General features: G+C 42.2%; 1 protein-coding gene across 3 annotated transcripts; it reads left to right on the forward strand.

Moving 5' to 3' along the window:
- Positions 1–1,700: 1,700 nt before the first annotated feature.
- On the forward strand, positions 1,701–25,825 carry Syt1 (Synaptotagmin 1). Of its 3 annotated transcripts, none has more exons than XM_022792104.2 (13): positions 4,248–4,579; positions 4,677–7,119; positions 7,608–7,672; positions 21,668–21,854; positions 22,245–22,390; positions 22,681–22,809; positions 23,127–23,201; positions 23,356–23,448; positions 23,616–23,789; positions 24,074–24,316; positions 24,929–25,025; positions 25,197–25,356; positions 25,543–25,825. In XM_022792104.2, the coding sequence occupies exons 3-12, from the start codon at positions 7,670–7,672 to the stop codon at positions 25,292–25,294; spliced, it is 1,245 nt and encodes a 414-aa protein (XP_022647839.1). In that variant the 5' UTR covers positions 4,248–4,579; positions 4,677–7,119; positions 7,608–7,669; the 3' UTR covers positions 25,295–25,356; positions 25,543–25,825. The 3 variants fall into 3 exon arrangements, with proteins under 3 accessions (XP_086836112.1, XP_022647839.1, XP_022647840.1); XM_022792105.2 differs by having other exon boundaries at positions 6,869–7,119; XM_086979986.1 differs by lacking the exons at positions 4,248–4,579; positions 4,677–7,119 and adding an exon at positions 1,701–2,789.

The following is a 25,825-nucleotide window of genomic DNA, read 5'->3' on the forward strand; positions in this document are numbered from 1 at the left end:
TGGCCAATAATTTATAAACTGGACGAGAACAGAACGATGGTTTCGTGATAGCCGTCAGGTATCCTGAATGTATGAGATTTACTAAGAAAAGTAGGAGCCTGGGTGCTCCATAATCTGAATGAAGAGCTTGAGGAAACGCTGCTTCTTATCGTTCCGCAACACCTCGTTGGATAACAAAGAGCTGCAATAACAGGTTTCTACAAAGCATTATTATAAGTGTTTTTACGTCAACGTGAAGTAAAGAAAGGAATGGATAGTTCCGAAGAGGACGCCTAGACCCTGTGTCAAGCCAGATTTCCATTCTAAAAAGACAACGATATATATCTGGTAAAAATAGGATTTCTTAAGAAAGACTCAAAGGATCAGGCGGAACGGCCTTTTCTGACAACAACGTTAGGTCACCCACCTCAAAAATTGTTAAAACCGCCTAGCAGCTACGATGCAGTAACTGAAACGAATCAGAGAAATAAGAAGATCGCAGCGATAACTATATTGTGAATGGGAAAAGGCGGAAAGGAGAAAAGTGCGCAATCACTTACAGTTTCAATAAGATTGAACTCCGCTCCAAAGCTGATATACAGCTCTAATTAAACAAAAAAGCTATAGACACAAAATGATAAAGAAGGGTAGTATGTGTTCATGTCGTAGAAGAAAACGGGTAAGTTTAGCTTGAATATTTATAACTATTGAAAGCCTATGGGCACAGACCAAGTAGCGACAGGCACTCACTCAGCCTTGATATATACAATTATTGAATTTTTTCTAATTGTTCATTACGGCGCTAGTGTTTAAATGCTTCTTCTCGTTACATCACTCAATATCTTTGTCGACTCGATGCAGTTAACGAAAGTAGTTATTAGTTAGCAAAGAGCATTTTGATGACCTCTGGCGAGAAAATTGCAATTTGGCCATTGGATAGCATCGGAATAGTGCAATAGAACCCAGGTAGTGTTAGCCGTTACAAAAATATCGACCCAAACACGAGTAGCAGTATGTGGTGAGCCCAAGAAACAGACAGGTCCTCCTGTCAAAGAAACTGAGGCAGTGGTCTCGAACGTCGATAGCAGTCTGTTGCTCTAGTACGACGACGTGACCGGTCGTGAAGTCTGGGCAACAGTCAAAGGGAAAGCAGCCTAAGAGAGGTTATTATGCAGTTTAGCCGCCTTGTAACCGTAGGCCAGCTTGGTCCAACGTCTCTAAAGACATTCAGAAACTGCTGTCAAAGCAGGCCACTAGCCTCGACTGAGACAGTTCGGATCTACCAAGCTGGGCTGAGTCAATCTTTGGGCCACTGGCCACAGCAACAGCTTAAGGAGGCTATCTCCATTTACACTTCTAACCGTCCAACGGGCCGCCAAATTGCCTTAAGAACTCTATTGTTGTCCTGTATATGGCCAATGGGTAGTTAAATGGTTGAATTCAGTCAGTGAATTGTGATATCGTTATAATGAGGTGGCAGTGAAGCGATACCGATTCAAATATGCGATGGAAGACGCAACAAATTCTAGTTTCTTTCATCTGCTCTGAAGAAGAACAGGCAACAAAAATATCAACGAGAATAGGGACGATTTGTGCGCAGCAAAACGTGATTCAGTCCGCGATACCGATTCTCACAATAGTACAAGAAGTGCTAACGTTGCCAATCACAGTGCTGTGTTAAGGTAATGCTTGGGCAGCAACAATAGGTATTGTCTAGTTCTCCGCATGAGTTTCCTCCGTAATGGCAGTAATGGAAGCATTTGCTGGAACGATCAAGAAAATCATGACGATATTCACAACAATATACCACTTCGTATATGACAGTCACGGAACACGTGCCACACAGAAGATGAAAGTAAGGGGCAAGAGAGTCTGCCCTACGCTTTTTTGCCGCCGCGGGTAAACACGAAACTAAGTCGGCCAGATGTGAATAGTTATGTGTTCGTCTAACCTGGATTTTCGGATATTCGGATTTCTGGATGGAAGGACAAATTAAAAGGAACTGATACAGAACCACAAAGCTGAGGCTGTCTGTAAAACAATTTTTGGAAAAGTCACAATCTTTGAATGTTTGTTGTCACTAGACAAATCTACAGGTACATATACGCGTGGCAATTATGAAAAATAAATGACACCAAGATGCATCCATTTTACTTGACTAGCCCTAGTACCCTTTCATCTGCAACAATGCCGTTTGATGGTTGGATTCCTACAATGGGAAATGTCTTGTTGTGGCCGTCGTGGTTCCCTGACTTCAACAGCCGGTAGGTCTGGGAAACAGGAAGTTTTCATGGCGCCACTGATGGCTTCCGTTCCGTCGCCATTCGGCAGGTTCCTTAACTTGTTGACCCACTTGGCTGCATTGTCGCTGTCGACAGTTGCCAACAGTTCACACAAACGCACATCGCACGCACTGTGTCTACACACTACTAGGAGGATGCGAATAAGAAGATACGACACTGTCTTTGTTAGCTGATGAACTGCTCACTTCGTGTCTGAAGACTGTTTCCACGACACGCAGTAAGAGCAGCGGCCGAATCGTTTTTGCGAGCCACCCCCTACCTTGTTGACGTCGTCGGCGAGTGAAAACAATGTATCAAATCTGTTCGGCGGTACTACATACGAGAAAAGATCTTGTCAGTCAATCTGTCCACCTCTTGAGTTTAAAGCGGTGCCACCACTGTTGTTTCTGATATTATACATAGTACAATTACTATCTACGCTCACTGAGGATCGGTGCCTGCGACGAATCTGAGCATAGCCTCACCCACGACCACAGCCTGAACGTCATTCGCCATGGATTCGTTTAGGTAAACCTATAGAAGGTTGCCCTATATTACTGTTGTTTTTGCAGCTGCATATTCATCCAGTTCTATCCAAACAATGGCCCTCTTTTTCATTCTTTAGAGCTAAAAATCTCTTGCCGTCAATGACATCAATAAATGACAACAAAAACGTCAATGAAATCTCTCGTCCCCACTATGAGATACGGCTGAGAGGTACGAGGTGTAGAGCTATCGCCGTCGCTTCTGCCACCACAACCATGAACTCAAACAGCTGGCGATGGTTGCTGTTGTTCGAATGCTGAAGACCATATGTGCCCATATGGCTCTAGTTCTGGACTGCGTTTGCTGTTTCCGTCACTTCCCCTGCCCCCCAAATTTTGCGTGTCACTTGTCGCCCTTCCGACATTCACTATTCTCTTTCATCTACTTCGCTCACGCTAACTTCAGGGCCTCACCGCTTCGGCCCTGGATTCGGGCCTTGAGTAGCCGCCAAAAGCTACTGCTAGCCACTGTCCCATACTTTTCAGGGTTCACCGTGCACCACGCTCTCATTGCTGTGTGGCCAGCACTTACTGCTGAACGATCCGCGTATGAATGCTGCAACTAGTACGACCACTATTCGCGGGAATATTCTCGCAGAACCGTAAATGTCCCCAATGTTCCACACGTCCAGCCCGATCGGTTTATCACGCTAAGCAAACGGTCCCTTAGAACCCTTCCCCCTTTTGTCTATTCTCTGTTATACTGCAGACTCGCTCATTATTAATACTCTATCCTAGTCCATCCCACTGGCTACCCCCTCAACCGTTCTCCTCTTTTGCCCGCATATCCCGTGGCAAAGTCCATTCCGCATCGACCTTCCCTCCACCAAAGATATTTCCCATGCAGTTATGTTGGTCAGGCTGCTGGTAGGAGGAGTAGGCTGTTCTTGAAGCTGATCCTAACGGCGCCAATTGCTGTCTGTAGTTTTTGAAATCGTTTGTGTGTGTGTGTGTATGTGTGCATGCCTCTGAATGTCGTTCCCTTTAGCTTTAGGGCTGCGTAGTGTGTGATAACAAAGACGTGCAAGCACAAGCAGAGCTGTTCACTCTTTGCCCCCTATTTCTCTATCATCCGTTACCCACCGTTATCTTCTATTCGATGTGTATGGCACCGTACAACCTCTCGAAACGTAGCAGCCTTTCGCCCCACTCGACTAGGATGCCTTTACTCCGCGTGCTTGCCCTCTCCACGGAGGGCCCCGGCGACCCCTCGCTATCCACTGTCACCCTGTCCTAAGGGCCCTTACTCATCGCGAAGGGGGGTCTCGTCGGCCAAGCAAGAACCTTAGATCAAGACCCGCCGAAATTGAAAACTAAACATTGTTTCTACAGAAGTAACAGTGTTATACGACGAAAAACCAATGTATAAACACACAGGTATCTAGATTAGGTATGCTAAATAGAAATCCGATGCGCAAAACATCATTCAGTTGCAGGACTTATTGGGAAAATAGTCTGCCTTTAGCTGGCGCGCTACCGCTATCGTCCTTCGTTGTACCGTACCCTGCGAGGGCCGTAGAGAGACAAAGGGCGGTGTACGCGCCCGCGCTCCCACGAGAAGCCTCTATGCGAAAGACAGCTAACAACACGGACACAAGCGTAGGGAGTTAAAAGCTTAGTGGTCGGTCTGTCGAAGAAAATATGGCAAAAATAACCTAAATTGAGCGAGTGAGTGCAGTGCTGTGCTGAAACACGCGAGCTAATCCGTCTCGGAGCCGCCGCAAAAGTGCACCGGCGACCGCAAACACGATTCCCGCCGCGATCCGCCATCTGGTTGGTTGGATACCCGTGTTCACTACTACTGCTACTTCCATATAACTATATATATATCTCATTAATTTATAACGTATTCTCTCATATTGTATTGTAGAGTTTCGCGTGCTGCTGACCCGAGTTAGCTAGCCCAACAGCGAGCCAGCAACTTCTTCCTTATTGCAAGCGCTGATAACACCTAGGTCAGCTAAGAAGTCAAGCTCTAAGGCAAGTATCCAGACAAGCAATCGCTTGCAACAGGAAAAGCGACCACCTACACGGCAGTGCAACCAGCGATCGTGAACATAGCATCAAAGCAAAGGGCTTAATTTGACTCTGCGTTCTGCATGGTCGCTTCGTGCCTGTTGCCTCATGAGCGCATTGTCTTGGATTAATCTCCGCAATATTGACCAGGTAGCAATTTGTGTTACCAACCACAATCAACTCAGGGCTCGAAATTCGCTCGTGGCTCTCATCTGCCTGTTATCTTGAGCGTTTGTTCGCCTTTCCGCTAGCCAACCGCACAGGCCGTGCTGCGTTACAGCGAGTACGAGTCAGAGTCTACGGAAAAATCCTACCACGAAAGTTTCTTTGCTCTGCTCGAGAATCTCGGGGCAGGGCAAATTTTCGTTGCTTCCAGCAGCCATCTGCTACTAACTACTAACCGCAGATCAACGATAGGCCGTCGGAGCTGCGTGCGTGTGTGTGCTGTTGTTCGAATGTTACGTTCAAGTACCAATCTACGGATTACTCGACTACCAGCTAGGGAAGGACCTCTAGTGTTGGAGCATTGTAGCCATTGCGCATCGTACGATCACTGTGTGAAAACCTAACAACATCAGTAATAATAGCTGCGTGAAACATCTGTATGTCAACTAACGAAAGCGGTTCCCGACGAAACGAATGAATCTAGACAGCTTCATGTTGGTTGACTTCGACCGGAGCGGCCAGCACAATTACGAATTGTTCGATATTGTACTATCTATGATAGATACATCAGCGGATCTATTTGTCTGTCCGTTTGTCTAAGTTATCTGCACGCTTCTACTAGACACATTAGCAATGCGGGTGATTCGTAGGGAGAAAGAGATGGATAGAGAATTGCTTTACCATCAACGAAACGTAACGCCAACCAAGACCAGATTGTCTGAAAAGTATTACGCAGTATATTGCTTTTTTGGCTAGCTGCCGCGCGATAACAACGGCAACAACACCGCTACTGAAGAGCAGCGTCAAAGAACATAACCAATTCACCCAGCAATCTGTATATCTGTCTGCTTTAGCCAGATTCAAGCCAGCTGCTGCAATACGACGCACGCACACGCTACTCCACGTATTACTACCCCACCACTGTCCATGTCGCCCGCGACGTTCGGATCAGCAATGCAGACGCCACTCAATCGTAACCAATTCATCTGTATTCAGTACACAGTCAGGACGAGACTGACAAAAGGACATCTTGCCGAACTAAACTAGAATTTGACACTCGCCGACCACTAGTTCGAGCTCTCTACTTCGCTGCTCTCTTATTATTCTATAATAGTCCAATACTCTCCATAAACACACACAAACCTACCATACAACTGTTACAGCCTGCGCTTAGAAAAATACTAATACAGTTATAGTTGTTGATCTAAACGCAGATTAACAGCCGCAGACAATTATATATATACATATATAGATATCAATATATATATACAAGCTGCTAAACGAACGTGTCCTTCACGAGCACAGGTAAGCAGACAGACCCGTCTAGACGAGCTGTCGAAGCAAACTGTGCAGGACAAAGAACGCAACATCTATTTAGCTTTTAGTACAACGCTGGCTGCTAGTGAACACTGCCCACGGCAGAAAAACAAGGCAAAGAAATAAAAACGTAGTGACGTTGGAAAACTCTTGAACCACTAATTGTAGTGTCTAATCCGAAGCAACGCCTGCATCTTTTCTACGAAGAGAACACCCCTTAAGCTAAGTCAGCAAGCGAGGGTAGAAAACTTCGTCTCGACCCATTTGTAAACATCAGACCAACATAAGGATCGCAACAGGATAAAAAAAATCATAAGACAAAATCATATCAACTCCGATAATAGCAAAAACCTACTTGCGTACCAAACCAAATCTCAATCGCTATCAGCAACACAGTATCTCTATTTAGCATCTTCAACCAACCTATGTTCTTCAACCCAACCCAACCCACATCAGATCTATCCTTCCTGTTCTTCATCTTCAACTACCAGTAAACTAATATTTTGACACTTACAATTTCCTTTTCTCAACTTCCGATAAACACGCTTGTTGACTTCTCGCAAGCATTCGACTGCCTAAAGGAAAAATCCAAATCAGTAACATCTTCGTCATCATCTGAAACAACGAAACCATCATCCCTAAATCAATCAAAGAAGTACCAGTCGACGCAATCCTTCGACCGCCTTTGCACTACTTTGCACTACTGTTCACCTAATCCTATTTAATCTACTGCTACTTCCGAAACAATCTTCTATCTACCTTCCGAGTTACGTCGTCGTCTACCACTAATTTCCCTCCACTCCCACCCCACCGAGGTAAGAGTAAAGCAAAAGGTGGATATACGCACGTTATTGTCATCCAAATTTCAATCATTTTACATACGCGAGATACACGAAAAGTAAAAGCAAAGGCAAACGTCCCATATTGTCTAGTGGGAAAATTGTTGGGACATTCCAGCCCATTTTTCTATTCGGTTCATATGCGGGATGAGGCGCAAATTGTTCTTCACTGTTGACCTCCATAGCTGCCCGCACGAATATGTATAAGTTACTATAGAGATAACAGAAGAATCAGTTTCGTGTAATTGCTATTCAGGCTCTAGCAAAATTTCGAAAACACATAAACTACTTTTGGATACTGTGAAGACCGATTTGAAGGCTGGTGTACCTCACACGAGGGAAATCTGATTCGATAACCCGGAGTAGCTCTATGTACTTCATTGATAAGATGAATTCCATTCAGGAAAATAACCAGCGAACCCATTTAACTCTCAAGAACTTTTTCAAATCTGTTTCGTTTACAGGTTCAAATCGTTACAAAGTTATCGAGGAAAGAGCAGACTAGGGTCATCTACTCACTTCAGTAATGGTAAGTGTCGAGCAACGAAGTGTTCGCTTGAGCCAGGCTCAATCGAAGCGACCGCATTGGTCCATCATACGTGATACGTTCGATCTATACAACAGGATACGGTATATGACCAATGATGTATATACGTGCATTTCGTGGCGGCTAGGGAAGTCGGTGCGGATCTATGAATGATAAGTTGACGGAATCGTCTAGTGTATGTAAATTTTGGTGTTAGGAAACGTCACTGTTATCTGGAGCTATGCACGATTTTGATACTGGATATTGATAGTGGAGATATTGTCGATAAAATCGATTATCCAGTCATTATAGTGCGAAGTGTCATTGAGCCGCTCATATGATAGTACAGCACGAGGCCTATTAGTGGACAAACATATAGATTAGAGAGTGGATGAACATGTATAGGTTTCTTAGATATCATCTATGAATATACAAGTTCTGCGCTGATACCAGCCCGTGTCAGCGCACAACACGCAGGATCAATTCGTCCGTATTTTCTCAACATGACGAGAATCAGGATTGGCATTTTTAGCCAGCACTCCTAATGACGAGTCATTATTAGGATTAGCATTAAGTTGTAAAATTATCCATCGGCCACAGCTTTAGCGACATTGCTTGCTGTCAGTCAGTGGTCACTGCCACTTTATATGCATATGTCTGCGTTGTTCGCGCGGCTTTCCCTGCGTACCGGCGGGGTCAGAATTATCGGTGGCAATGGTGGGCCAGCGAGCTTCTCCCAACTTGGTCCTGTTGCCAAGGCCAAACCTAGGATCTATTATTGCTATGACGTTGCTGTGACACGAAAAAGGATCCATAGTCCAAATCTAAGGACAGCTATGGCTGACGGCGCGGAACCGATAAAGCGTGATCTCCAGAATGGTATACAGAGATCCTACGGCACAGAGGCGGTAGTACCGGGAAGAAAGAGGGAGTTCTTTCTAAAGGGGCCAGTTGGTCTGTGTCTCACTTGTTTTCGTCTTGCAGCACGGGCATCGTTGGGGGGTTCATAGACATTTTTCTGTTCATCCTATAAAGGTTTCGTATGGGGCTCTGCGCTTTATTGTGGCGACGAAGGTCGTCTAGCTAGAATCTAGAGAGAGAGAGAGAGAGAGAGAGAGAGAGAGAGAGAGAGAGAGAGAGATGTTTGCGAGCTATGCCTTTTCACGCTTCCTTGTTGTCTCGCACGTGAATTGCCTAACGATCGAAAGAAGAACAGGATACCGCTGTTGCAGAAGCATATTGGCGAAAAAAATCTATTGTCGAGCTGGTCTCGATGGCCTGCCATAAAAATAATTCCTTCTACTGCTTTGGCGCCATACACACACATGTAAAGGTCATACGTTAACACAAATTGGTTAATATGTTATCTGGTCTATTTTACAATTCAATACTCGTATGTTTGCGTATATTTAATATGTGGTCCTTCGTGCCAACTTCAGGCTAAATGTCTGTAGTATTAGATTTCGGCATGCATAATAAGTAAATATTGGACAACTTTTTGCAAGCAAAGAAATTCGTAGGCCAAAACTGCGGCGTAAATGTCACCTTAAGTTTAAAGAATTACTCAATATTGCAAACGATCCTAACAAATATTTGTACTATTATTATGCCGTATATATGCAGGGTTTCATCTCAATTCTAAACGAGCGCATTGATCTTCATTCGATTAGTTGTCCAAAAGCCAGGCCGACCTAGTGTTTGTCTTACCACAGATTGTTTTTTCAAACAATGTAATGGTAATGACGAGACAATGCAACGTTAGTTAACATAAGCTTAGGGTGTTCCGTAGGTGGATTGTATGGTACCGACCTTCTATGTAGTACGCAATGGTACAGGAACGTATCAGTGTCCGACTGTTATAAATTAGCAGTAAGTAAGTTCATAAAGAATATAAGTGGTTTTTCAACGACAATCGTAAAATTACACACTAGAATCATAGCAAAACATTTAAATGGAACTAGTTAAACGAATCACATTCACAGGTGCCAACAAGGCCTTATAGCATGGCCTTAGATCTTAGACAAAATAGTTCTGCTCAGTTGTGCCAGCTCCTATCCTGCTGCATGAGAAAGCAGTATTTGAGGGAGAGCAATAACACCAAATGACACGTAATTTTACGCAAACAGCTCAGGAGTAGAGGCTTCCAAGCGTGACATAACGAAAAAGAAGCCCCCGTTTAATAGGCATACATTTGGTGTTGACGTATAATTGCATTCACTCGAGTGCACGGAAAAGCGAGATTATCTTTATGTAGCCATCTTTCGGAATACCTTTGATTGTCCTCTGCTCTCCATTTTGTTGGTAAGCCTTGCTTTTGTTGATAGCCTCGCCTTTCTGAGGGCAAATAATTTAAACGCATGGCAGCTCCAAATGCAATAAAAATCACACAGATAGGCATAATTGTGTTCATTAGCCAGAAGAACAAATGGGTAGGCCACCATTGAGCATGCTTTGTTCGCTTTTGAGCGTAATACCTACCGTTTCACTACCCCTCGCGCCAGATCAGAGTTAGAAATGCCCAAGTGCACAGTCTGCAGCCCAGTGCAGTATAATCGCTAGTTTAATTTCTTCACCTAGTCAAGTCGATGCGGGGTTTTCGCTAGAGTGTCCTTCTAAAGGCACAATGAATCTAATGAAGTGTCGTCAGAATCTAACGGCTTTCGTTCTGGGCACCTACCGTACCGAACGGGTTGATCTGCTGCGTTCGTACGGTTGCCTATATCGATCGATGACGGGTAGAAATAAAGCTACCATACGACGTTTCGCCAGGGCTATGTTATTTTTTCAGAATCGATTACGTACTCAAAAAGTTAGAATTTCTCGATCTTTAATCGGTCGGTAGCCTCTTCTACGAATCGAACACCGGTGAGAAGTTCCTGAAAAAGATTTAGTTATTCTAGTTCATCAATTCTGTTAAAGCATCAGAAATATAACTATTCACCCTATTAGAAATACACCATATCCGAAATAATTTCACCGTAACGGAAGTAGCGGAACCGAAAACTTTTGCGTCTTACGAAAATTGCAGACTCAACGCTGCCAATGGCAATAATGTACTGTAGAATGCTGTATACTTATAATACCCTTGTAATGCCACACTGCAATGGACGGGGCAAGTCAATGAAAAGTTAGCATCTTCCTGAATAAAAGTAATAATAGAAATGGCAATTTCTAGTTCAAGAGGTTTTTTTTTACCTACAAATTACAACAGGTCTGAGCTGACCGCAGTCTTTCAAGAGGGCTTAAAATCCAAAGAACTTATGAAGACATAGACAAAAAACTATAATATAATAGTTTTGATGGCTCGACGGCTTCCCTTATCATTTGTATACGTCGACCGGTTAGTTTGTCCGTAATAGTTAGGTTAGGTTGTTTCACGTAGTGGGTGGTCCCGTAACGACAGAAACCATGGTAAGATAAACCCAAACCTTGTTCTTGAAAGCCACGTAGTCCTGAACACCGATACAGCCCTATCACAGTCTCCGGCGTCTATGTTGGTGGGACGTAGCCATCTTAGCTAGTATGATAAGATCTGAAGACACGCCGCCACCCGAATAAAGAAATGTTTAGAAAATATCCTATGGACCAACTCGAACATATATATAATAGACCTTCAGCTTGATATAATGAGTTCAGATGCGGTTCATTACTTTACGCTAACGGAGAAGCAAATCATTATGCATCGGTGTCTGAACAAAGTACCCAACGAATGTGATTCATGTTAATCGAAGTATCGGTCTGATACCTACCGGAAGGGGTGTTTTCGCCACATAACTACCTCACTGCGAACAGCCTTATCTTTAGCTAACAACTTATGATTGTATGGCTGTATCCTGCAGCCGCAGTAATTACTTTACCTTCTTACAAACACTCACGCGTCTATTTCCTAGCAGCGTTAGAGAAAACCATATTTTTTCAACTCTATAGTCGACCTCCAAAGTCTGCTTCATGAAGGCAAACCGACAGTAAGATTTCCTTACAGGACACGCTCATAAAGACGCTTATTCGGTGCATGATTTGTAATCTACAAAGTATTATTTAGCAGCGTACAGCTTCGATGATACACGACAGTGAGTTTGGTTTGATTACAAACCTAGCAGCCTGTACATGGTTTCCCAGACGAAGCTTTTCGATGTCGATTGAATAATGAAAGAGGAAAAATCCCTACGGACGACGAGTTTAGCTTCACTTCATATTTTCCTCTCAACCCTGAATGCCCCGTGTTTCCTGTTTTGCGTTCAGTATTGCCGTTAGGCATAGTTCCATCAGACGGTTTTCTCTGTCTCTGTCTACACTGCAGTAACTGTTCTAAATGTGCTGACTTTTTTTCCGTTTTTACCACAACAGAGCCAGTGATGTGATGTGATCTCGCTGTTAGTAGCGCAGCACGATCATCGCCCCCAATCGTAGCCATTGTCATCCTGCATTCGTCATGTCATTGTCTCTCATAGCGTTGTAAATATTATCAGCTTCGTTACTATGTACAACAGAAACGACTGACTGGATAGTATATTTGCAGTAAGGGTACGGGTTAAAAAGGTTTGTTTTTTATGTACAAAATTATCGTATGGATACTTGCCGAGTGATGTTCGGTAGATCGTAATATCCCTATGGAGCTTTCAACACCAATTTGTCGCTTGGATTCTGCGTCATTCCAACGCGGTCTCTTTGCGACAAGCGAACGATACTGGGCCTTCGTAACCCAGCTTCTGGTCCCTGGGGGCAGTGCGAGAAGTTATTCTATGGGTTATTTTCCTGAAAAATCCCTTCAGCTGTGAACATATTAGATAACGGAGATGGAAACGTTCTATCAGCGACAGTTAAGCGATTGTGGGATACTTCTAGCTGTACGATGTAATCCAAATAAATATATTTTTCTCTTTATATCGGCGCTTTCATAAGTCATAGTAGACATCGCCTATATATATATACATAGTAGAGATCGCCTAACCATCGAAGATAATTATGGACCACGTACGGTTACCATGACTGTCATATTGATGCTTTCAATGCAAGTATATCCTAATTCAGAAATAGAATATCGAAGCACTTAGGTAACTTCCGGAAAAGTATGCATATATCGTTCGTGAGACCTATTCCTACTCTGCCCTAATTAACGACCAAAATAAAGAAGCTCCTAGACTTTTGTTTATTATGTCTCTCAATAAGGCACGGCAAGCTTGTTGATCTTCGTCTTTTGTGCTCTAGTCGAACAAGGGTCGTAACTGCTTTTCCTTCGAGCTTAGCCATTTCGTCACCGGGTCCAATCGATAACACCTTCTTTTGGCGCCAGAGCAAGTCTCGTACCACAAACTAACACGAACTCAGTGAAAATGGACCCCACTGCATTGGAACTAGATCTGCACAAATATGGGTAGCGCAGTTGTTTATGTGTCTCCTTTTTCCACTCATCGACTGGATAGAAGAAGTGAATCAGCAGATAGTTGCTGCTCGAGGCATTTACCTGTCGTTTAGGCAGACGCCTCAGTCGTAGGGAACGCTTCGTTTCTGTCTGTCGTTGCTCCAGCCAATAGCCCCCCACTGCTTAATCGAAGTGTGCTCGGCAAAAAGCCCTCATGACATGCCCAGTGCTACTCGCGATTTTCCGTCAATCTTTCAGGTGCCAAATTCGAAACTGCCGCTAACACTGCTTTATGCATTTTGAGGTTATGTACTCACAAATAGTGAGAGACCTCGTTGTATGATATTTTCTGTATTTTGCATTACCCCAGGCGAAAATTTTTATTTTTAATGGCTATTAACATTTTACCTAGATGTTGCTTAGATCATGCCAAACTTTTTTTTATAAAGTAAAGAGAACCACTAAAAGTGGCTATTGTATTTTGGGTTAGATTGGTGTAAAGTAAGATTATGGCGAGCAGCTTTCACGACTGCCCAGGGCTTTTTTTGGTGCAAAAGCTATGTTTTGGCTCACGTATTATACAAGCGTCCAACGAATAAATTAAACACGATCGAAGCTGTGATGTGTTCTTACCGCAACGCTAAAGTCACGTTTCGTTGTCAGACACGCCATATAAACCCTGATGAGGACAATGAAGTTCTAACCTTCGAAACTCATTTTATTTGCATACTTGCTTTGAATATCGTCGCCCCGTCGTTGCTCAAACTCTTTTCCCTCTATCGAAACCTTTACTAAATTTAGTAGTGTTTTTATTCAACATTGAATCGTTCGTAGGGGTTTGACCCTGTTACGCGGAAACATTAACCACAAACGTCAAAGCTCTAGCTGTCAGAGCTTCAACAAAAACAAAAATCACAGAAAAAGTATTTTCTTTCATGATTATTCAATACTAGTTCCCGGGCAAACATCGTTTGAAGCTGCTATATTTTCCCCGTTATTCACAGATAAATAACCGAGGGGCTATGTTAAGCGCTTTTGGTTCCTGTTCTTCCCATCTCCGTCTATCATAACCCTATCGTACACAAATTCATAAGAAAAATTCAAACCAAACCATAGGAAAATAGTAATTCCCAGAGCGTTATGACGGCGTGCGAGCAATGACACATTCTGGTTGTGGCACTAGATTGCTGATCTGTTAATGCTGTTCTTGGTGTTTGGACATCTTTCAGTGACCCACTATGGCCTCGCGAAATCATCGTAATCGTCATTTTATTCCTCGTCAGCATGAGAACTTTCATGAAAATTTAATTAGTGCATTGGTATTTTCTGTTGTTTAGTCAACGAAGCAGCTCTTCCCAGTCACGCTCCCACTTACAACTATGCCGATTTTCAAAGGGCGAGTGGAATTGTTCTCGATGGCGGTATTTTTGCAACGCTGACATCAAACGTAAGCCCGCAAAGTCCTGTTTTTGAAAGCAACAAGGCCTATAATTGCGATATCTCGCCAACTAGTTTCAAGTTTTGATACGCTTAAAACTAGAGTTTAACGATCTCTGTAAAATCAGCCAAATGATTGGCGCTCTCTTTCTTCACGACTGGCTGACGACGACATCACATAGTAGCAACAGCGATCAGAGCTGCCGTACACCGAAAGGCGGCGATAGGGAAAAAGAAAGTTGGGATTAATTAAATGCCGTAGTTGTTCGATTCCGACTTTAGAACGCGACATAGCCACGTGTCGTTTGTAATGGTGGATAAGTAGGACAGGACAGGACAGGACAGAGGCGCATTAAGATCGTTTGCCTTTTGACTTATGCCAAAGATAGCAGAAGACTCGCCCAATGTCAGCTCCGCAGTTAACTCGCTTGTTTTTGAGGAAGCCACCAAACACCCCTAACTACCTGCCTTACTACCTAAACACCTGCAGACGTTCCTGAACGTGACGTCTAAGATAGCTGCGGCATTAATGAACTGGGTGTTCTCACCTAGATTCGACAATTCATCTATAATTTTTGGGGAAACGTAACACTGCAGTTGAATATGGTGTTGTGGCCTGGATTGGTTTCTTAAAACTTTTTGTATGCTTCTTTTGCAATCTTCTTCATGGATACGATTAAATCTATTCGTCAATTAAACCATAACTTACTATAATAGCATGACGAGAATATATTTATGTCTTACTTTACGCAATAAATCTTTTTTGTGTAATGTCCGCTCGATGATATGGTTTTAGCTTTGTTATTTAAATACGCATACGGATAGACCGATTCGCTCCGGTTTTACGTATGGCATCTTCCTTGCCGACTATGGCCAGGTTCCGTCCCACTCAGCTGGTGCGATAGCTAATCTTGATTGATTGGTAATTGTTAATATAATCAATTGAATTGGCTTATTTGCTGAGTATCGCATGTTTGAATTTTCTATATATTTACTCATGCATGTGCGTTAAGCTTCTCTGACGTCCTTATCGACGTTTTACCTGTGCGATGATAAATGTGGTAAAGCAATCTATGGTTCCCAGCAAGCTTCTGCTGCCCCATCTAGGAACACGTTAGGGCTCAAGATTATTTACCTAGATGGATGACGGAAGGAACGAAGGATTAGGCAGATGTTGGCGTGATCTCTCCCGACGATCATCGAATACATTAAAGGCACAGCTAATCCTATAAATAGATGCACGAAAGCGCAAACATAAATTGTATAAAAGCTATTGGATCATTCTGCGACTCATACTGTACATGATCGTTTTTCAAAATTACTCTTCAGTGGAAGCAGCCCAATATCAAAAATAGCTACCAAAATACCTTTTATTCGACCGGTACAGAGTGGTTCCAAATCTCAGAAAATCTGGCGTGTTTTTTAGTTGCAATCAAAGAGATCGCTATCTGCTCATGTTGAGGAGGATGTAATTACTTACACTGCTTGTAAATGCCACGACCCGCTGTTTACTACCCGCGATACGACGAAGCCAAATTTGAATACGTTACTCGGCATGCAGACGATGTAATGCCAGCTACGCTGTTTCAAGAATTAGATATCAATGAAAAAGTAATGTAAATTTTCAAAAAATCTGCCTAAATTTATGTCGAGCTGGAAATTAGCGCCTACACTCGGAATACCTGTACCCTAATTACCATGTATCCACTTTTAATTGTTGAACTGCGGAACAGAAAGTTCAAATTTCCCGCTGGTCCGTGTCGTCCGATTGCTCCTTAAAGTCTAACAGTAGCGCTATAGCTTACAAGCAAACCGAATAGTTTTCTATAGTATAATATAATCCTCGAGTCTTTCATCGTAATCTACAATAAAATTGTGTTCGCGATGGTACGTTTTCATAGCGCTAATACTTTTGTTTACGTTCTTCAAGTTTGCCCAGCCATCCGGATGGTAGCTTTCAAATGTGTTAGATTTAGTAGCAACGGGCATATATCAAAGCACTTCGTTCTTCTCTTTTTCCTTGTCGTATTAATTTAGCTTACAGGAGCATTACCCAATCTTTGGTCATCGTTAAAACTTGGAAAGCAAAAATTATTTAAACAGATTTGCAAGAGAGCTAAGGAAACCCCGCCGTTTGAGAGCCTAGACCTGCCGCGTCGGTGATTTACCATCATACGACTCTGTTTAATTCGATTTCACACAGGGATAAACTAAAGAGCTCTAGCTACTCAAATAATAATAAAATTAGCTCATTAACGGAGCCAACGTCACCAGTGGTAACTAGCATTAGCTTTGTAATCCAATATTACGATTTGTGGGAATCCGCATAAAAACGCTGGATGGGCACCTAGCAACCTAAAGTTGTCCTTCGACAGAAAAGCCGCTTTGGCCTTTAGCATAGCTGGTCCTGTTCATACATATTTCCATCAATCAACGACGTAACTGCTGCTGTTGTTCATGCGGGAAAATTTCAAAGCGTACATCTTAATCAGCGCGTTGATGAAAAACCGTACTTAATAACGTGAATTTGTAGCTCATGAATGCATCATCGAACGCCTGTATAGTCATATATGAATCTGATGCCTGATCTTGTGCCTGACGGCAGTACCTTTACGAAGTCACTCGGATCTATATGTAATCATAAATCCTTGATAATAAATAGACTGTTGATAAACAGTAGGAATACAGAGCAAACAATTCTCGAGCTAGATCATAGCTCACCGCTCTTACGTTTTATTACTGCGCAGATCTAGAAATTACGATAGGTAAGGTAAAGGTTCTTTGCATTTTAATCACGCTTACACCTTTCCCTACGACTTCCTTACGGCTTTTTCTGCGGGAGACATAATACCGGCATTTGCCCAAAGCCCTGTTACTGATTCGCCCAGAACTCTCTTAACGATTTACTGGAATGCTTGATTACAGATAAATTTTTGCTAACTGCCACTAGATAGCAATAACAATGAAACAGCTGAGCAGTTACCTCGGTCAGGGATATATGAACCACTGGCTTCGAGTTGCAGATTGTTCTATAGAATCAGGCGTGCTGATCCCAGTCATTATGCCTCATGGAAACTACGTTCCTTGTTGAGGCCATGACCTGCGCGCTCAGGGGAATGAAGTTGTTGAAAAGCCAGTACACTTTTAGCATGTGCCGCGAATGCTGGATGGCTATCTGATAACGCTTTTACCTGTGCATTGTTACATACCACTAAAATTAGCCAGATTTTTGTGCTGTTGAATAACAATGTTTTTCAAAAAGCGTAATTGCCGCCCTTTTTCACTTCTCTTGGGGTTAATAACGCCGCATATTGTCTCAGCACCTCCAACGTACCCGATACGAGAGCCCGCCAACGTACAACGATACGTCACCAGTTGAAACTTTTCCTGTTCTAGCCATATATATATGGCTAGTTCTCAGGTTTGGAAGTGGCCCAACGACCTTCTTTGGAACTTGCGCCACTTGTGGTTGTATAAAAGTCAATGTGCCGCTTTCCTTAGTTAAGTGGGGGTACGAAGGGAGCCGAATATATTTGGTGTCACATAACTGGGGCTTACCCTTCACAGTTTTAACGAAAAAATTGTTAATGCAACACTATACGCTAATAGATAGCCGTGTTTTAGGCCAAATGACGTTCACAATCCACATCAACAACAAAGTTTAAAAGTTTACAACAATGTATTATTATTCCCTTTACTAATTGTGTTTTTGGGCATCATGCTAGTCTATTGATTAATTCAGAAACATCTTATTATATAGTATGATCATTCCCTTATACATGAAAAGCAACTGGCGAAATAGTAAAAAATTTCGCACGGATCTGCTTCAAGAAGGACGACGGTTTATGTTTGAACTATCCATATGGTACCTCGAGTGTTTAACTTACCATTCGGACATCAAATACATTTTAAACTTCAAACGAATTACCTTAGAAGTGTATGAGGTAGGTCGTATGTGATTATGACCGAGTTCCCCCAGATATGCAAACGAAGTGAGCTGATTTAGGTTTTAACCTATCATCCGTACGTGCTGGTCCCGCAATCTTTAAATGACTACCCATTCCTTTCGAGCTAGAAACATCGCTATGGCCTCCTTGCGTGCTTGGTAATATTTCATATGATATTATACCGTCACATTGCTGCTATGCAAAGGGACTGCTGCTCAGCATCGTTACTTTTTTCACTACGCTGTCCATTGATGGTAATCGCCTGTGTTCCGTCGGGTGCTTAGTGCATTTGACCTCTGCACTGAGGTTGCAATACAATTTTGAAACACCCCGCCACACGCCGGAAGCCTCTTGCGCGGCATGGCATGGCATTGCGGTTTGATAATTCCAGACGACCCGTTTATGACGTGTCAGTGTTTTCCTGTCCTTCATCGTTAGAACCGTGCACGGAATTGCAGAAGATCAGTAATCGCTGTCAGTCCCTAGTTCGTCCAAGGCAAGTGGTAAATTAGATAATCACGGGAGCTTCATTCAATGTGCGATAATCACTGGCACGAGCTATCGGAAAATAATGCGGAAAATAAACAGAAATAATGCAAGAAAGAACTGGCTAAAATAAACGATTAGTGTTTCAATGTTGCTTTTGCACCTCGTTTGGTTTGAGGTGATAATACGATCATCCTCCATCAGTTTGGTACGCAGTATTCCATGACAGATTCAAATTTGGGATCAACGAAGAGGAGACGAAGGTGATTTGTTGAATTCGTGACAGCCTGCTGATAACTTACGACTATAGAAACTGATTAAGTTGCAAGCTCGATAGTAGAGCTTCGAAAGCGGATACAAGTACATTTTGTTTCGTGCTGGTAGGACGGAGACCGTCTAAAGCTATGCTTAACGGCAGTACCAAACGTAAAAGTCGAGACATTCGTTGCAAACGTAGTGGAAAAATGACCCAGCTACAACTGATAACGCAGCTACCCTAGTTGGTCTCGTCTTTACAGAGCTCGCAGTTGACTGTATAGAAACGAAATCTAAAGGATTTATGCTTCGGTTATATATTTTATGCTCTTTGTGCAATCTAGATTGTATGCATCGGTTTATCAGAAGTTTCAAGGTGCTCAGGCCACATTTGCTAGTTGCGCCTCTGATTATTCAACGCTGTTCCGAAAGTCAAATGGCAGGTTAAACATAATAATCCCTTTCTTTGACAGCAACGCAAAGCGGATGGCGGAATTACACAGTTGTCCGCACTTGGATCCAGGACATGCTTTTTCGCAGCTATCGCTATAGTCCTTTATAATTTACAAAGCTTTGTAAATGGAGCCCGATTCTAAAACGTTGCCGGCTTGCTTATGTCAAAGTCGTTCGCGTTCATCTTAGGAACGCTTTTATTTTTTTAGGTTCCTCATATGTAGCGGAATACAGTGTAACGTTTATATTTCTACATCTTTCTCCAAACACCCGAAAGTCTCAGCATCGCAAAAGGTTACCCCGTATGGAGATTTTTTCAGGGTGGATACACCTCACCCGCAAAGCCTGTACCCTCTCTCTGTTTTCTGAAATCTTAGTCGAGCTGTTTCGGTGAGCTATTTCTACCGTGATTTTATTCAGTTCTTGTAAAATAGCGTAGTGTTCACAAGCATTGTATGGTCGTTGCAAAAAATATCGAAGCTTGTAACATTTTTAGAGTTGAAAAATTCTGCACCATATGATACACGAGGAGTCAGTTGCTAGGCTTAAAGTCCTAATAAAATGAACTAATCTATGTCCCTGTTAACCCCCAGAAAAGCATTATCGAGTGTCAAAAGTATCAGCAAGTCTACCGCAGAGTGTTTGTTACTACACCAATAAAACTGAAACAGGCATAACAAAAACACATTTTTTTTATTTGCTGCTAGAAAGCTGGCTGTATTTTTTCTGCAGGTGATACGTTTGTCACGTTTGTTAGAGAATATCTGATACAACAAACCTTGCATTGTTGCATAGACTCAAGGTTCGTACAGGACGTGATTCGTAAATCAGAACGTTTGCCGTCGCTTTTTATTCCAAACACATCATCACTAACCTATTTAAACTGAACTTTGGTGAATTTCTTGATTACTAGCTTGTAACGACGGCCTCTGTGATAATCAAGTATAATTCATTGAAAAACAAATGAGAGAGTTGTGTTGCAGTAGTTATGTAGAACTCGAGATACCAGGCCGAAATAGGACAACTTGAAATACTGTATTTGCTTGGTAAAAATTTTAACTTGAAACCAAGATAAATTGAAAATACACTATAGAGTGACTGAACAATCTATGCCAAAGAGCATTTCTATACTTGTCTGTTATTAGTTTAACCCGTAAAGACATGTGTGTCCACCCCTTCTCAGCAAACTATATAATACTTTGCCATACTGTGAGTAAACTTACCAAGCTTCGTTTCGAGTACTTGGTTGATGTAAGTGCTCATTCTTCGCAGCATCTGCCAGCACTCTTTATTAGCTTAGCTATGTCATACATAATAGAATAAGATAGCGTAGCGTTTTCGTATTTCCCTTTGGACTCAGCGTGGACGAAATATTTTCATGCTATAACTAAGTGTTATAAACGACCAGTTTCAAGTTGTCTCACTGCGAAGACTTATAAAAACCTAAACGTTTATGTAAACAGTGAAGACAGATCTTTCATGTAGCATTCTTCCCTCTCAACAATGGCGATATACATATAATTAGGTAGAGGATCACAACTGCACATCTATCTCCATGTTTGTACAGCGGAACAGAACATACAGAAGTTATTAAAATGGGGTGGCTTCTAGTGTATATATATTTATAGGAAGAAGGAATGGTTATGAACGCGTCTAGGTAGGAGGATTGCTCATATTTAGTGAACAGCAGGCACGATACACCTTGCACTCTGCTTAGCAAGAATTTTAGTTCTAAAGAGTTTCAAAATTTTCTGAAAGTCCTAAGTGTTTGTGAATTTTGACACTTGTATATGTATATATATTTTGCTTTTACTTGCTTCGCCGCTCGTAAAATATCCAAGCGGCCTTCGGTACGATTTCACTAAATGTTTAGGAATTGCCTTGGTATGTGGCCTACTTTTGTCGAGTCTTATCCTGTCCATTATATGAAAGGGATAGGTAAGAGAATATCACAATGTTTTTGAACGGTTACCTTATAGATGGTGCTAAGCTAATTTGGTGTATGTGCATCAAGGGTTTGAAAGCATTTGTTAGAATTTCTTTCTTTTGCGATTTCAGAGTGAGTCGGTAAGCGATTCAGCCCTAGCGGGCAACAGCTCGACCCCTGCAGCCGTCGTCGTCGTAAACGATGCCAAAGATGCGACAAAGGAAGAGACGACCGAGGCTGCACCCGCCGTTGATGCTGGCGGTGGAGCGGGCGAAGTCTTTCAGGATATGCTCGAGCAAGCTTCGGAAGTCAGCCACGGTAAGAATTACCTATACGGTGCTTGACCAAGATGAAATAACTGAACGAAACATAATCGATGCTGCTTGTCGATTTTCAAGCACCATTCTCATATTTTTGACCGGGCAAATTTATCACTAGTACTGTTTTTATCATATCGTGATTATAAAAAAGCTAGCAAATATCGGCTGCTTACCTTGAGTATAGAAACAGCTGAGCTCACAGATCACAAAGGAATAAAAAGTTTCTCTTCAATATTTGATGTACATCAAATTGTAATTTTAGGTTAACGTGTCCAACCATAGTGCTCCATTGAATTTGTTCAGGCCCAACATAACCTTTCTGTTGCACCTGTTGTTATGGCGGTTACCACCATTTTCGTGCTTTTGTTGTTACAACGTTTGTCTATAGTACCAACGTGGGGCGTCGTAGGGATCTTGCTCTTGATCGTCGTAGTGACAATTGGAATAGCCGTCTTATGTCTGCGTCGTTGGTGGAACAAACGCAGAAGGAAGGGCGATAAGAAAGGCTTTAAAGGAGCTGTCGATCTCAAAGGAGTAAGTATCATCACATGCATTCCCTAACCGAATCGCATTGTGGCCAAGGCTATTTTAGTGCCTGCACATAAATGTACAATTCCAGTCCTATTGCCATTCTGAGCGCGTCGAACATTGATATTCGGGCTATTCGTTACGCAGCATAATAGCATCTGAGACAAAACTGCTGTGACCTCAGTCTATAATTGGTAAGCGTTAGTCATAGTCATCATTTTGAATATACAAGCTATCGGATGAATCGATGCAAGAAACAATAGATATTGCTACCCTTATTTATTCCTGCTATTCAGATTCAGCCTGATGGTGAAGAACTCGTTGATAACATGGAAGAGAACGAAACCGGCGGGGAAGAAGCTAAAGAGGAACAGAAACTTGGCCGGCTTCAGTTCAAACTAGACTACGACTTCAACTCGAACAACGTAAGTTAAGCTTCGTATATATATATAATACAAGGACGTGGGCTATCGTGTATAGGCAGAGGGCGTACGTGATAGATTTTATGACAATTTGAGATTGGCGCCGCGGGCCCCACTCGTCAGGCGATGCTTAGCCATTACAAAATACTAACCATAGCGGCAAATGTATATTGATTTATGTACAGCATCTTATGTACGCGCAATGATACATTTACATTTGTAGCATACATAGTTGTGTAATGAACAGGTACATATGAAATTAAGGTTGGTTTGTAAAACGACAGAAGATATCTAAAGGTAATATTTGTTATCGATTTCAGTTGGCTGTTACCGTTATTCAGGCGGAGGAACTGCCGGGCCTCGATCTTTCCGGAACCTCTGATCCTTATGTCAAGGCATGCGCATTGTTTACCTGACCTGTAGGAAAGCAATGAAATGATTAAATTAGAAAGGCATTTTTAGTACAGCGTTGTGGAGCTTTTTAACAAATCAGTACTCGACCTAACTATATAAATTATTTTGCTCTAACCTGGCTGAATCCAATTCCAGGTATACCTTCTACCTGATAAGAAAAAAAAGTTTGAAACAAAAGTTCATCGCAAAACGCTGAATCCCGTCTTTAATGAAACCTTCAATTTCAAGGTTTGTCTAGATGCTACCGTGACACAAGCTACCGTGACCAATTTTCAATTAAAATTCACATAGTCCTACCAGTGCGGTAATCCCCGAATCCGTATTTTACCTATCATTAAATATGCTTTATTTCTCTTACGGCTATTGATAATTCAAATAATAATACATTTTCGCAGGTACCATACGCTGAGATCACGACGAAAACTCTGGTGTTCGCGATCTTCGATTTTGACCGCTTTAGCAAACACGATCAGATAGGCGAAGTGAAGATTCCCATGAATACCATCGATCTGGCACAAACCATCGAGGAGTGGCGGGACCTAACGAGTGTTGACAATGACAAGGAAGTGGTAAGGGCTGCTCACAGAGACATTTTCTACTTTCAAATTAAAAAAAAAACTTCAAAAAACCCTAGGGTCTCGTTAAAGATATCTAATTAAATTATAGAATACAGAATATAGACAATAAGCATTACTTTTGTGACCAATAACGGTTTTATCTCTTATGCATAATCATAGTCATATATTCACAAATATATTCGAGTTGTAAAGAAACGAATAGAGATAGATAGCTCTATAAATGTTTATCTTGCCTGTCGGTCATTGCATGTGTGCGCATTTCTAAAATCCACCAGCTTGGCGACATCTGTTTCTCGCTACGTTATGTGCCCACAGCGGGCAAGCTTACCGTAGTCATCTTGGAAGCTAAAAATCTCAAAAAGATGGACGTCGGGGGTCTATCCGACCCATACGTTAAAATCGTGCTAATGATGAACGGGAAACGATTGAAGAAAAAGAAGACCAGTATTAAGAAATGTACACTCAACCCGTACTACAACGAGTCCTTCGCATTCGAAGTGCCCTTCGAACAAATTCAGGTTCGTAGCTTTGGTGTTTCTTAATCGAAACGTGGAAAAGTCCCACTTGCGGCGGCCATCTTTTGACTCTTCATGACTCGATACCACCCAACCAACCCACAATGGCTAGAAATTTTAAAAACGTCTCTTATTGCCGAAGACCTAGCTAGTAAAACGAGCATATGATGCTTTCAGTAAGAATTTAGCGAACAATAAGGAGATTACACCATTTGAAACGATGCCCGATCTGCTTTTTGGGAAGAAGGCACAGTTTTTGCGAATAGTTTCTATCGACGAACCGAAACGGGACACAGAACTCGATTGAGTTAGAAGGCGCATGTTGAAAATGTACAATATTTTCATTAACTGTCAACAGTTATACAACAAATTAATTCGTATAGACCCAATCAATTTGCCTCTGGAAGAATCAAACAGCTTCGATAGAACCTTAAGCCAACGACTTGATATGTTTTAGGTTTCTGCCACACAGTCAACAACAGACAACATTGGATAGATTCATCGTTTAAATTAGATTATTTATTGAAGGTTGTTTGTTGGCTTCCTCTTTTTCTTAGTCAATAAGGCCGATTACGTGATAACCATAATTATTCATCAAGCTGCTTTCCCTTACAGAAGGTTCAACTCATGGTAACCGTGGTCGATTACGACCGAATCGGTACATCGGACCCCATTGGCAAGGTGATGCTGGGATGCAACGCTACAGGCACTGGTATGCACGTCTACCAAAGTGATCGTTTTATTATTTAGCATTTTTTAGGTATGAACAAACTCAAAAAAAGTCTGTAAGATTGAGTATCCAGTTAAAGAGGGGCGGCTGCGGCCTATATTGTACAGTAAGCAAGCTATTCTAACGTGATCCCCCAATGTTTATCTGTTATAGAACTGCGTCACTGGATGGACATGCTGGCATCTCCTCGGCGGCCTATCGCTCAGTGGCATTGCCTCAAGGATCCTGAGGAGTGCAAAGAGGAGAAATAAAAGTCTTCCTCGAACCAACAACAATTGTAGTATCCTACTACAGGATCCAAATATGTCCCGAGGTACGACGCCGCCGTAGAATACATTGAGGTTTAGCAGCTGTCAAGGCGAAAATTATTTTTACGATCGAAAAGCGAACACACGTTAGGCGAAACTAGCGCCACCCTATGTCCGTACGCATTTTGGCAAACGGGTTGACCTAGCTGTACTGAACCTATCCCTTAATTTTTCTCTAAAAATCTTTGCAGGTTTCAAAACCCACTCCAATCGACAAGTGGAGAAACTGTAATACTTGGTAACTTAGAAAAAAAAAAAGATGGCGATTCAACTATCCACAGCGATGCCGTGGATAGCACAATGTTTCATAATGGCATAAACAAACAAGACTGGCGACAGCAAGAAAACATCGCGTTGCAGCAACCAACATTTATCCTACAAACATGCATTGACTATAACAATGGACACAACATCAAAAAAAGAAATAAATGGCGTTACCTATGAATGAACGGATGGACTCAAAAAGACCAGAAA

This window comes from Varroa destructor, unplaced genomic scaffold (assembly GCF_002443255.2).
Source record: "Varroa destructor unplaced genomic scaffold, Vdes_3.0 BEIS01000002.1, whole genome shotgun sequence".
Taxonomy (NCBI): domain Eukaryota; kingdom Metazoa; phylum Arthropoda; class Arachnida; order Mesostigmata; family Varroidae; genus Varroa; species Varroa destructor.

What these genes read in the sequence shown, in the direction of transcription:
- Syt1 (XM_086979986.1), top strand. An exon ending in CCTCTGATCCTTATGTCAAG is followed by an intron (nt 23,202 to 23,355) that starts GCATGCGCATTG and finishes ATCCAATTCCAG; the next exon opens with GTATACCTTCTACCTGATAA. An exon ending in TTGACAATGACAAGGAAGTG is followed by an intron (nt 23,790 to 24,073) that starts GTAAGGGCTGCT and finishes AAAATCCACCAG; the next exon opens with CTTGGCGACATCTGTTTCTC.